This window comes from Buteo buteo, chromosome 31 (genome assembly GCF_964188355.1).
Source record: "Buteo buteo chromosome 31, bButBut1.hap1.1, whole genome shotgun sequence".
NCBI classification, from domain to species: domain Eukaryota; kingdom Metazoa; phylum Chordata; class Aves; order Accipitriformes; family Accipitridae; genus Buteo; species Buteo buteo.
In genome coordinates this window covers 551,345-562,875 of record NC_134201.1, presented here as the reverse complement: position 1 = coordinate 562,875, position 11,531 = coordinate 551,345, and the positions used below count along the sequence as shown (strand labels likewise).

Sequence of the window (11,531 nt, the reverse complement as noted above, 5' to 3'; positions counted from 1 at the left end):
GGAGAAGGGGACTAAACACGTCTGCCTTGGGGGGGGGCGGGTAGCTACGGGAAATCCCTAACCAACCCGAAGCTCCCATAACCCTGAATCCTGCTAGTGTCGTGTCATTTCCCAGGTAAAATAAAATATTCTGCACAGTTCCCGGGGAGGAGCTAAATCCCGTAAGGGCTTTGCAAGTGGAAAACACGCCCTTAAGAAGTACGACTGCTGCCGAGAAGATGAGAAACCTCGCTGCTCTAGGCACCGGAGTAGGCGAAGTAGGCAGAGACGTACAGAAAAGGGAGTGTGAGTACACCGTGAGATCATTGGTGGGTAATGGCGAAAAACGGACACTTCGAGAATGGACTCTGGGAGCCCGACCAGGTATGCCCTGGCAAAGAGATAATCGGGAATTGACATCAACACCCATTGGTGTTCCTTGGGAAACCCCACCAGCAATCCGTGTTTGGATGATGTTACTGTGGTATTTGCTTGTTGGGCCTATGGTATCTGGCAATGTCAGCCATCAACCCTTCAAATGGTCACTAATACAACTAGAACACTCAGCTGTCATACAAAACAGAATTACCCCGGGCGCTCCCTCTTTCACGGCCCGCTTAAGTTCCCTAGTAAGGTCATACCATGGATGGGGCCCCATTGATGAGAATACTCGCAAATATACAATTATTACAAAGCAGACGGGGCTTAGACCTAATGTTCATGCAGCAGGGGGGGTTATGTACAGCCCTATGGGAGGAGTGTTGTATATATGTTGACCATACTGGAATAGTTAAGAGGTACAATGGCCAAGCTACGGGAGGGGTTAGAAAAACGGAAGAAAGACTGGGAAGCACAACAGAGCTGGTATGAGTCTATGTTTAATTATTCACCCTGGTTAACCACCCTATTGTCAACTATTGCAGGACCTCTTATTTTGTTGATCTTATTTTTGACTTTTGGGCCATGCATTTTTAAGAAGTTGATCACTATTGTTAAAGGGCACTTAGAAGCTGCACACAATGCTGCTACGAAAACAATATGAACAAATCGAGGATGAAGGAATTACTCCTATCCTTGGACAGGCAAAAGCAACATTAGATCGATTTAATGAACAAAATCAGGATAAAATAGAAAAGGGGGGATTGTAATGAACAGGTTAACTTTGTTCATGAAATCGCATGTGGGAGTAGGGACATTCTTCGCTTATCTAAAACCTGTAAAGGTAGGGACATTCTTCACTTATCTAAGACCATAAGTATCCAGTTGAGTAGACAATTACATACTGATGATTAGCATGAATGGGACTAGAGTCACCTAAAGAACAGCTGAGGAAGACTTCGGCCTTCATCCCAACAACCACCAGAAGGCAGATTGCGACCACCCAACAACTGATGGCACAAGATACCGAAGATACCAGCCAGCTGTCACATATCAGGGACTAAAAGACTGTATAAATAAAGAGACTCTTCCCCAGTTTTGGTGGGAGCTTGTGGCGGAGCACTGTCTCCCCGGCCGCCCAGCGCTGTTTTGCTCTTTTATCGCTTGCTAATAAATTCGATCTTTTATTTAATACAAATTGGTTCCTCCAATTTGTCACGAGTGTTTATAACAGCAGGAACAGCTCATGGAGACTGGGGTCCTGGCAGAGCATGAGGAGAGGGAATCCCATCCCCGTGTGTCCCAGAAAGCGGCTCTGCACCCTGTGTTGGGGCAGTGGGGAGCAGAGCTGCCTCCTAACCATGGTGGGAGGTAATCCATGGGCCATCTTCCCCCCTGGGGCTGGCTGGGGTGTTCAGGGCACTGCAGCCACCTCAGGGCTCACTTCTGTGGGGCCACAGCCCAGGGCTTACCCTGACACGGCAGCTCTGTCATGGCCTCTGCACTGTGGGACCAGCATGGCCCAGACCCTGCCTGAGGAAAAGAGCAGCTGGGAAACCCTAGAGTGAGGAAATGGGTGCTCCCACTGCGGTGCATCTCGGGACCTATCAGAGAGCCATTTTGACTAGAAACTGCCTGTGGCCAGTAGGATGGAAATGTCTCTGTCAGCAGGATTATTCCCCAGGGACCATGGGCTCTCACTGCTGCACAGCCTGACCCCAAGCCTGCTGTCCCTGAGACATGCCCATTTCCCCACCTCCATGACTTTGTTCTCTGCTCCTCCTGATCAGTCTCAGGAAGATGCCCTGACACTTGGGCAGGCAAGCACCAGCTCCAGGTCAAAGCCCCCAGAGACTTTTATTGAGAACAAAGATGATGCACAGCATAAAAATGGGAATAAAAATAGAGGAAACTCCAGGCGGTTTCTGTTGCCCATGGGCCAAGGGACACGGTTCCCAGGTGCTCACGGCTCTGCCAGCTCCACAGACCTCTTCTCCCTCCTGGCTGCACCCAGCTGCACAGCAGGGATGGGCTCTCACGGCCTGGGGCTCTGGGACTGTTGTGCACAGAGCTCCGGTGTCACAGCCGTTGTGTCCTCAGGGGGATGTGCCAGAGACACCTCTTCAGCATCATCATAGCCCATGCTCTCCAGGGACAGGGGCCACGTGTCTCCTTCAGTTCCAGGGACCCCAGCACTTCTCCAGGAGCGCAGGCTGGCCCCTGCAAGCAGCAAGGCAGGACAATGCAGTTTGGCCCATGGGGTCTGTAGATCATCTTCCTCCCTGCTCCTCACCACATTCAGCTCCTTCTCCTACCCCTAGACACTCCAAGGAAAACTCCTGGGACAGCAGGCTGGGGTCTCAGGACAGCAGTGACTTGGGTGGCACCAGGGGTGGCACCCCAGGAACCAGCAGTGCTAAATTTCCCTCTCACCTCCAGGTGCATCCCTGGGCTCTGCTCCCTCCTCTGGCTCCCTGGGCATTTCCCTCTCTCCCTGCCCAGGGGCAACATCCTCCACGGGATCAGAAACCTCCCTGGCATCATCATAACCATCTGCTGGGTCACCTCCGGGTGGGACAAGAACATCTGAAAAGAGAGGGGAGCTGGCTACAGTGAGAAGATACATCCTGCAGAGCAGAGCGACAATGCACAGGGACACAGGGCTGAGACACGGGTATTGGCAGCACCACAGGAGACCCCCATGTCCTCCCCATCTCCAGCAGTGACACGGAGTGACACCTCTGTCCATCACAGGTCTTCAGGGAGATCAACTCCTTCTTGCCTCTGTTACCTGGTGCTGAGCCCAGACCATCCTCCTCCTCGCTGACCCCAGGGTAGGGCTGCAGCTGGGTCAGGGACTCTTCTGAATAGGAGCCTGCAGAGATGCACGGTGGCTATAATGAAGTGAGCCCCACTGACCTGGCTCGTGGTCAGTGCTGCTGGGGAAGGGGGACCCACAGAGCTGGGGCTGCGTGGGGAGGAGGGCTGGGAAATCACCCTGCCTCCCTGGGGCAAACCCTGTCTCAAAGGTGCTCCCAGAGCTGCCCTAGGACAGCCCCTTCCCTCACTCCGTGGCTGTCACTTGGGGTGCAGGGGCAGGAAGAGAGGGGATGTCCAGCTGGGACAGGCAAAGCTGTTTGGGAGAAAGCTCCCCTTCCAGGCCCAGGACCTGGATGGTCTCCCCACAGACCACGTGGCCCCAGTGTCACAAGGACCATGGGCTGGGGGGCTTCAGGGAATCAGCCTGGGGTTGGGGCCAGGGGAAAGGGTCCTGCAGATGTGCCTCCAGGGAGGACCCACACGCACCTGAGTGACCAAACCTCGCCTGCTTCTCCCACACCGGGCTGTAACCGATCTCCTCGTACAGGGCCTCAGGGAAGGGCTCCTGAGCACTCCTGGAGCCTGGGGACAGAGGTAGGGCTGGCAGAGGGACAGGCAGAGGGGCAATGGGATCACACTGCGCTGCCCCAAACCTGTTTCTTGGGCCAGCCCAGGACTGGCCCGACGGCACAGCCCCACTGCACTGTCCAGGCACAGCTGCCACATCCCCAGTGAGGGCAACATCGCCGTGGAGATTATCTGGGGCAGCGTCACCCTCGCATCATCCCATCGGAGACAGCGCTCATGCCCCTCTGGCCCCAGGGTCATGCACCCCTTGCCTGACCCTGGAGCAGCTCCCATGTTTCTTCCACCTGGAGCTTTCCCCTGTCTGCCCCACGGGTCTAGAGCAGCCAGGGGGTGGTCAGGACTGGGCAGAGGGGACAGCCTGGGGGCCTGACACCACGGGGATGGACCCTTCTGCCCTGCACTCCTCCCATCATCTCCCTTGTCCCAGAGTCCCCCCCCAGCACTACCCAGAGCATTGCCAGCCTTGGCCATCTCCCCCCTGCTCACATTTCTCCCAGCCCCGCTCTGCCATTTCTCTCCTCACCCCATTGCTACCTCCCTCTGCCTCTGGGCTCTCTCTACCCCTTGCTGCTGGTGCCCCACAGCCAGGCACTCAATGGGGTGGTGCATGGGACAGGTGGCAGCACACGGTCTCTTGCCCCCAACTCTGCCTGTGCCCCTCACTGACACCCCACAGCCCTTCCTGGAGGTATCTCCTCCTGGGACCGCTGTGGAAAGACCAACCTCTGCGCCCAGCCCTGGTGCTCAGTGCTTGCCCAGCCAGGAGGGCCAGGAGCAGGCAGAGAAGGGCCCCCAGGATGATGCAGATGATGACGGGCACTGAGACTCTCCCGCTGCCACTCAGACGGCCCCGGGGGGAATCTGTGTGGGCAAGAATATGGAAAGGCCAGCACCAGGCCTGGGTGAGGTAGGAAAAGCACCATTCCTGACCCCCATCACACAAGGCAGCAGGGGGTGGAGGGCCCCAGGGATGAGCGATGGAGAAGCTTCTACCCCGATGAGTAAATGACAACCTTCCCTACCCCCCTCACCACCAGACCAGTGCCTTCTCCTGGGAGTTTCACACCCCAGCAAGGAGCCCCTTCCACCCAGCTGTGGGTCACAGTCTTGCCCTGGGGATACCCAGCAGAGGGGGGGAAGACAAGTTACCTGCTCGGGGTGGGACTGCTGCTGTCCTGGGTGTAGCTGCAGAGGAGGAAAAGGAGAGCTGGGCTGAGAGGGTGGGTGTGCGGGTAGCGGGGAGCCTCTACCCCAACACAGCACATGTGTGTCTGTGTATGTCCCTGGCACATCCCACCCAAGTTGGCTCTCCTGTGGTGCTACAAAGAGAGGGCAGGATAGGGCTCAGTGCCTCTGCTCCGGGTGGCACGCAGGATGGCACAGGCAGCCCAGGGGATATCCCTGGGGCTGCAGGGCCCTACGGACAAAGGCCAGAAGACATCCAGTTCCACCGAGGCTGCTCCCCACTTGGCACCAGGCTCCTGCACTCCGCAGAAATGTTCTTCCTCTTGGGACGTCAGGGGCCATGCCAGGACGAAGGGGGCAAAAGGCCTTCCCCGGCACCCTGCCAATACCTGAGCAAGGGGTCCCAGCCCTGCCACTCACCTGAGCAGTTCACACCAGCATCTTCCTTGTGCCGGCAAGCACCGCCATCCCCAGGCCGGGCCCAGCAGTCCTGCAGAGACGGCTCTGTCCCACGGCACTCCACCTGCTCCAGCCAGATGGGGCCCGTCCCCATCCCAAACGCAGCCTCATGCAGGGCAGACACCGCGGGGCCACAGCCCAGCTGCCTGCACGCCACCTCGGCATCCCGCATGTCCCAGGAGTCGTCGCACACCGTCCCCCAAGAGCCAAGGTGCCAGACCTCCACTCTGCCCGAGCACCTGTCCTCACCTCCCACGGCACGAATCTTCTCCCTGTCTGGAGAAGGCAAAGACCTCCCGTGGCACGGAGACAGCAGGCAGAGCCCTGCCAGACAAGAAGCATCCACAGAGGAGCAGCTCCCTACCTGTGCAGCTCGTGGAGTTGGGGCAAGGGGACAGCGGGATCGAGGGCGTTTCTGGGCGTCTCCCTGAAGAAGGAAACACTGTGGTGAAAGGGCTGGTTTGGGAGATCGTGCAGAAGAGAGCAGGGCTGAGCTCTGCTTGTGCCTCCCTCTGCCATCTCGATCGCGGCAGCAACTGAACCCTGGTCATTGAGGGAACAAGCACAGGACTGTGGGGGGACCCCGACTGCTCAGCCCCCAAAGGTCCCTGTTTAACAGAGCAGCAGGAGCGTGTCTGTGGAGGGGAGGCTCTCCTGAACCCTGTCTGGTCTCTTCTGAGACCTCACCTGGAGATGCTTCTGCCTCCCCAAGGTGCTGCTGGCAACTGCTGCTGGACGTGTGTGGCTTTGATCACTTTTCTGCCACCAGCAGCAGAAGGGACTGACATGGAAAGGAAAAGCCCCTCCAAGCTCTTTCTCTACGTTTGGCCATACCCAGCAGGGAACAGGAGCTGGGGTGGCACTGGGGTGCCCAGGTGGCTCAGAGTTACCATTACAGGTGATGTGGGTCTCCTCTCGCAGGTCTTCACATGACTGTGGGTTCCAGGGAGCAGAGGAACACTGCCAGAAGGAGCTGGTTTTCTCCCCGCACTGCACGTAATCCAGCCAGGTAGGGCCAGACACCCTTCCAAAAGGCAGCTGTGTTTCCAGGGATCCTCCATCCCCGCAGCCCAGCTCCTTGCATGCCAGAGACACCGTGGCGAGAGTCATCGAGTTGGAGCAAATGCTTCCCCACGTCCCATTGTAGAAAACCTGCAGGCGCCCGGAACAGCCATCACTGTTCTCCAGCCTCAGGGCCACCAACTCTGGGAGGAAAGGCACCAAGGGGGAACAGGCTGGTCTGGGGCAGCGGGAGTCAGGACACATCTGCACCCCCCAGGCCCTTATCTGGGCAGGGCCAGGGCCAGGGCCAGCACTTCCCCCTTGCACCCAAGGGCAGAGAGAAGCCCCTGATGGACAGACACCCCTGCCCTTCCTGCTAACCCTTGGGGACGACTGAGATCCCCAGGGACCCACAGTGGGACTGACGGTACCCGTGCATGGGTGTCCACAGGACATGCTCGGGCAGGAGCTCAGAGCCAGCCAGGGACAGCCTTGGCCATGCCCGTCTCTCCTTGTGTCCTGGCCTCTGCAAGAGCCAGGCTCCCACTACAGCTCCCACCACAGACCTGAGCAGATGACTCCCGCGTCCTCTTTGTGCCCGCAGTTGTGCTGCCCCCAGGTCCTGGCAGGACAGTCCCAGAGAGCAGCTTCGGCCCCAGAGCAGTTGACGCCATCCAGCCAGATCTGCCCGGAGCCTGCCCCAAACTGAGCAGAGCCGGCTGCCTCCACTGCCCCTCCACAGCCCAGCTGGTGGCAAACGACGGCGGCATCAGACAGGTCCCAGCCATCGTCACAGACAGTCCCCCAGATGCCCTGGTAGTAGACCTCCACTCTCCCAGCACAGCGCCCAGACCCGTTCACCAGCCGGACCCTCCGGCTCCCTGTAGTGGGCAGAAACCCCAGTTGCTGTCAGGGGCCGGCTGCCCACCCACCCCATCACCTGGGGGGCCCGTGCAGCGCCGCTCACCCCAGCAAATGACTCCCACGTCCTCTGCAACCCCTGCTGATGGTGCACTCTTGGGCAGGGAGGTGTTGCAGAGGGCCAGGTTGGCCTCGTGCCCTGCACACTGGACCCCTCGCAGCCCCACGGGACCCATCCCTCTCTGAGGCTTCGGGGGGTTGTAGGCTGTCCCTGCCTCTCCGCACCGCAGCTGCCGGCACACCACGCTGGCCTCCTGCAAGTCCCACTGGTCGTCCAGGACTCTGCCCCACGTCCCATTCTGGAAGATCTCCACTCGTCCGTCGCACCGGCTCCCTCCACCCACCAGCCGCAGGGATGCAAAGCCGGCTGAGCCTGGGGAGAGCAGAGATGCCACAGCTCCCTTTAGGGAGCAGGGCGAGGGGGGATTTTCTGACCAAACATGACAAGATTGAGCCTTTTGCTGATGAGAAGTGAGGGCAAAACCCGGGCCCTCTCTGCAGCTCACACTCAGGTCTGATGCTGTTGGGGGCACCCAGGCACCTGCTGCCTGGGTGGTGGGATGGGGCTCTGCAAAGCTCTCTCTGGGGATGGGATGCAGTTTTCTGCAGCCAGAAAGGTGGAGCACAGCCCTGCATCCCTGTCCTGGGCTTGTCCCACAGTAGGAGAATGGAGGAGCCCTGGCCTGGTGGTGGTCCTAGGACCTAAGCCACTGCCCTGGGGGCAGATGCCTGCCTCCGTTCATCCCTCAGCTTTCCCAAAGTAGAGCTGTCACTCTAAGCAGGCAAAGCCCTGCAGATGGCTCCTGGGGAAGCCAGGGTTTCTCCAGGGAGAAATTCAGCCTTGCACTGTCGTGGGATCCCTGGTTTGCGTGGCCACATCACACACAAAGGGCAAATGGAGTTAATGCAGCATTTTTCCAGCACTCACCTGAGCAAACGACAGCAGCGTTGTTCCCGTGGGAGCATGGTGAGGCTCCCAGGGTGATCACTGGGCACTGTCCCAGGTGGGATTCTGTCCCGTCACAGTGGAATGAGTCTCTCCAGACAGGGCCAGTCCCTCTCCCAAAATGCTCTCCTTCAGGAATGGACTCAGCAAACCCACAGTTGAGTTGATGACAGAGAACATGGGCATCCGAGAGATCCCAGTGGGAGGCACAGAGGGTCCCCCAGGTCTCTGACACCTGGACCTCTACCCTCCCTGCACACGCTGTGCTGCCGTTCACCAGCCTGAATCTTGTGTATTCTGGGGACAGAGGAGGAGGAGAGGGTGGATTGGTGCTCGTGTACCCTCAGTAGCAGGCAGAGAGTCCAGAGGGACAGCATGCCTTTCTTCTCCTTCTGCACTATTTTCATGCTGCAGACAATCCCATCATCCCTCCTGTCCTCACACCTGGCCCAGCACGGTCCTTGCTCTGTTCCCCAACCCCTGGCACAGCCCTGGTGTTCAACACCTCCCTGAGTCCTTACGTGTGCAGGTGACAACAGCACTGTTCGCGTGGGTGCAGGCCTGGTCCCTGGAGGACCCTCTGCGGCAGAACATGAGGCGGGATTCATTCCCCACACACTGCAGCTCTCCATCCCAGATGGGACTGACCCCTTGTCCAAAGGGAGCTGGCCCAGCGACAGGCAGGGCCACGCCGCACTGCAAATCCCTGCAGACCACATCAGCAGCTTTGGGACTAAAATGTGAATCACAAACAGTTTTCCACTGGTCCCCGTCATGGATCTCCACACGTCCTGAGCAGTGGCTCTTCCCTTCCACCAGCCGGACAAATCCTGGAAAAAAAACATAAAACCTGGGAGTTCCCAGAGCCCTCTGACAGTGAAATGCCTATGCCCTACATCACCTCCCAGCAAGCTGTGACCAAACTCCTCATTGCACATCCCAGAGGAAGTTGTTGGGGGAGTGTTGCTGACACAGGCACATCCAGACCCCCACGCACCCCATCTCTACACCATCAGAGCACTTGAGGGTGCATGTCTGTCGCAGACTCACAGCCACAGGTACTGCTCAGACAAACTGCTGCACACAAGGTCCCCTGAGCAGCCTGGCATGGTCCCTCCAGCACTGCAGTAATGTGAGCAGTTTGGATCCAGGAGAACTGGCCCAGATGATAATGACTGCTGCAGCCTGCTCAGCCCCTGTACAGCTTGGGGCCAGGCAGGACCATCACCCTGATGCAACCAGAAGCACCCTCTGATCCCAGGGGTGTTCCTGGGGTGTTGGAAGGTTCATTTTAGGTGGAAGATGTCACAGAGCAGAGAAACGGGGCAGCTGCTATCATGCCTGGTGCCTGTGAAGATCCCTCTGACGTCTGCTTGTGGGGAGGGTGTCCTCAGCCAGGGACACAGTGCTCTGCCTGGAGGTGTTCACAACCCAGATGGATGGCGAGACAGAGGGGCAGGAGACTCCCACTGGGCCCATGCCAGCTCTCCGAGAACAGCAGGCACAGAGGAGGGTCAGTAACTGCTGCCAAAGACCCTGTGTCATGGGGCAGTGTGGGGAACCATGGGCAGGCAGGAGGGCTTGGGCAGTGGGTCAGTGCTGCCTACATGCGGCTATGCCCCTACAGGGCTGTCACAGCCCCAGGGATATATCCCAGTGCCAGCCTGTGACTGTGGTGATCCAGGAGGGAGCAGCCAGGGTCAAGCAGCTGCCAAGCCCCTAACCCTTGCAAATGCTGGTCCACACAGCCAAGCCCTGGGCACAGGCAGCGAAGGGCTTTGTGGCCACCCTGCTCCATTCCCCAGGGCCCAGCACTCATCCTCTCTGAAAAGCCCATTTGATTCAGGTGAGGTAACCATGTCTACAAAGGGGAATGACCCAGGAGGATCAGCCATCTCATGCTGTTCCTCCAAGGCGTGGAGTGCCGAGTAAGTGCCCCTGGGTGTTTCCAGCACAGGGACCCTCAGCATAGTTGGCTGCAAACTGGCAGAATGGGTGGAGATCGATGAAGCCCAATGGACACCCCGGGGAAGGGATGGAGGATTCATCTGCAGTCCAAGACACTGACTGAGGGTGACTGAGACACTCTGGCAAGGTCAGATCACCCTGGGGTAGGATCCCTCTGGGCCTTCCCCAAGGACTGGGGACATCAGCAATGACAGTCCCAGCTTGGCAGTTAGACAAGTATCGCCAGGCCCTGCTCTGGTGTCCACTTGTTGCTCTCTGAGGGCACAGCCACAGTCCCTTCCCCCATCCCAGATCCAGAGGTAGGCAGCAGGATGTCTCCTTACCTGAACACGTCACTCCAGCATCCTCACTGTGGTCACAGTAATTTTTACCCCATCCTCTGTGTCTGCAGTCAGACAGGGCAGACTCAGTGCCTTTACAGCCAACATCATCCATCCAAATGGGGCCAGGTCCTGCCCCAAAGTGTGCTTCCTTATGAGCTTCAACAGCAGACCCACAGCCCAGCTGCTTACAAACCACTGCCACATTGTTCATGCTCCAGCCGTCATCACATACAGTCCCCCACTCGCCATTGTGTTTCACCTCCACTCTTCCAGCACAGTGACTGCCACCATTCACCAGCCTCACCTCCACAGCACCTTCAAACACCAGCATGGGATGGGTCAGGAGAGTGCCAAACCCCAGCACTGCAGGTCTGGGGGAACCCCCTACCTGGGCCAAATCACATGTACTGGGGTAGGAGCCCTCTCCCCTCCAGGCTGTCCCCAGATCAGTGGAGGGGTCCCTTCTATCCCCATGGACTGCACAAGGCTGTGGGTGCCCAGTTCCAGACCAGCTGGGTCACTCACCATCCCAATGCACAAGGCAGCTCTTCCCACCCCAACAGCCACCTGCCCCCCACCCACACCCACCCACACACTGCCCAGCGCTGCACTGGGCACCCTCTACTCCCAAGCCCAGCACCCCCTCAACAGCTCCTTGTACCCAGGCCTGCAGCTTCCAGCACCAGCCTGCACCTGCCTCAGCATCATCCAAACCCACCCCCACCCCAGGGCTTTTCACGTTCCTCACCCCTGGTATCAGCCCAGTCCATGCCCTGGGCCAAGCTCCCCAGGAAGGATGTCTCTCTACTGTAGATGCCCCGGTCCCCTTCTCTCTGTGGAGTCCAAACCGCTCTCATGGGGTCAGGGGGCCCCTGAACCAAAGGGGCAGTGAGCAGCACACAAACCCTCCAAGGTACCCTAGAGCTCCGCAGTGCCCTGGGCATCTGTGGGTGCTGCCATCA

The 11,531-nt window shown here is 58.5% G+C and overlaps 1 protein-coding gene across 1 annotated transcript; it reads right to left on the bottom strand.

The window, feature by feature from the left end:
* Nucleotides 1-2,320: 2,320 nt before the first annotated feature.
* Nucleotides 2,321-11,274, bottom strand: LOC142026135 (antigen WC1.1-like). The gene is given in 15 exon segments (XM_075018971.1): nucleotides 2,321-2,577; nucleotides 2,791-2,943; nucleotides 3,149-3,232; nucleotides 3,664-3,759; nucleotides 4,489-4,626; nucleotides 4,915-4,950; nucleotides 5,371-5,685; nucleotides 5,774-5,836; nucleotides 6,300-6,614; nucleotides 6,978-7,292; nucleotides 7,379-7,705; nucleotides 8,261-8,575; nucleotides 8,800-9,108; nucleotides 10,570-11,043; nucleotides 11,046-11,274. Coding segments are annotated over 15 exon segments (3,426 nt in total).
* Between the last annotated feature and the right edge of the window lie 257 nt (nucleotides 11,275-11,531).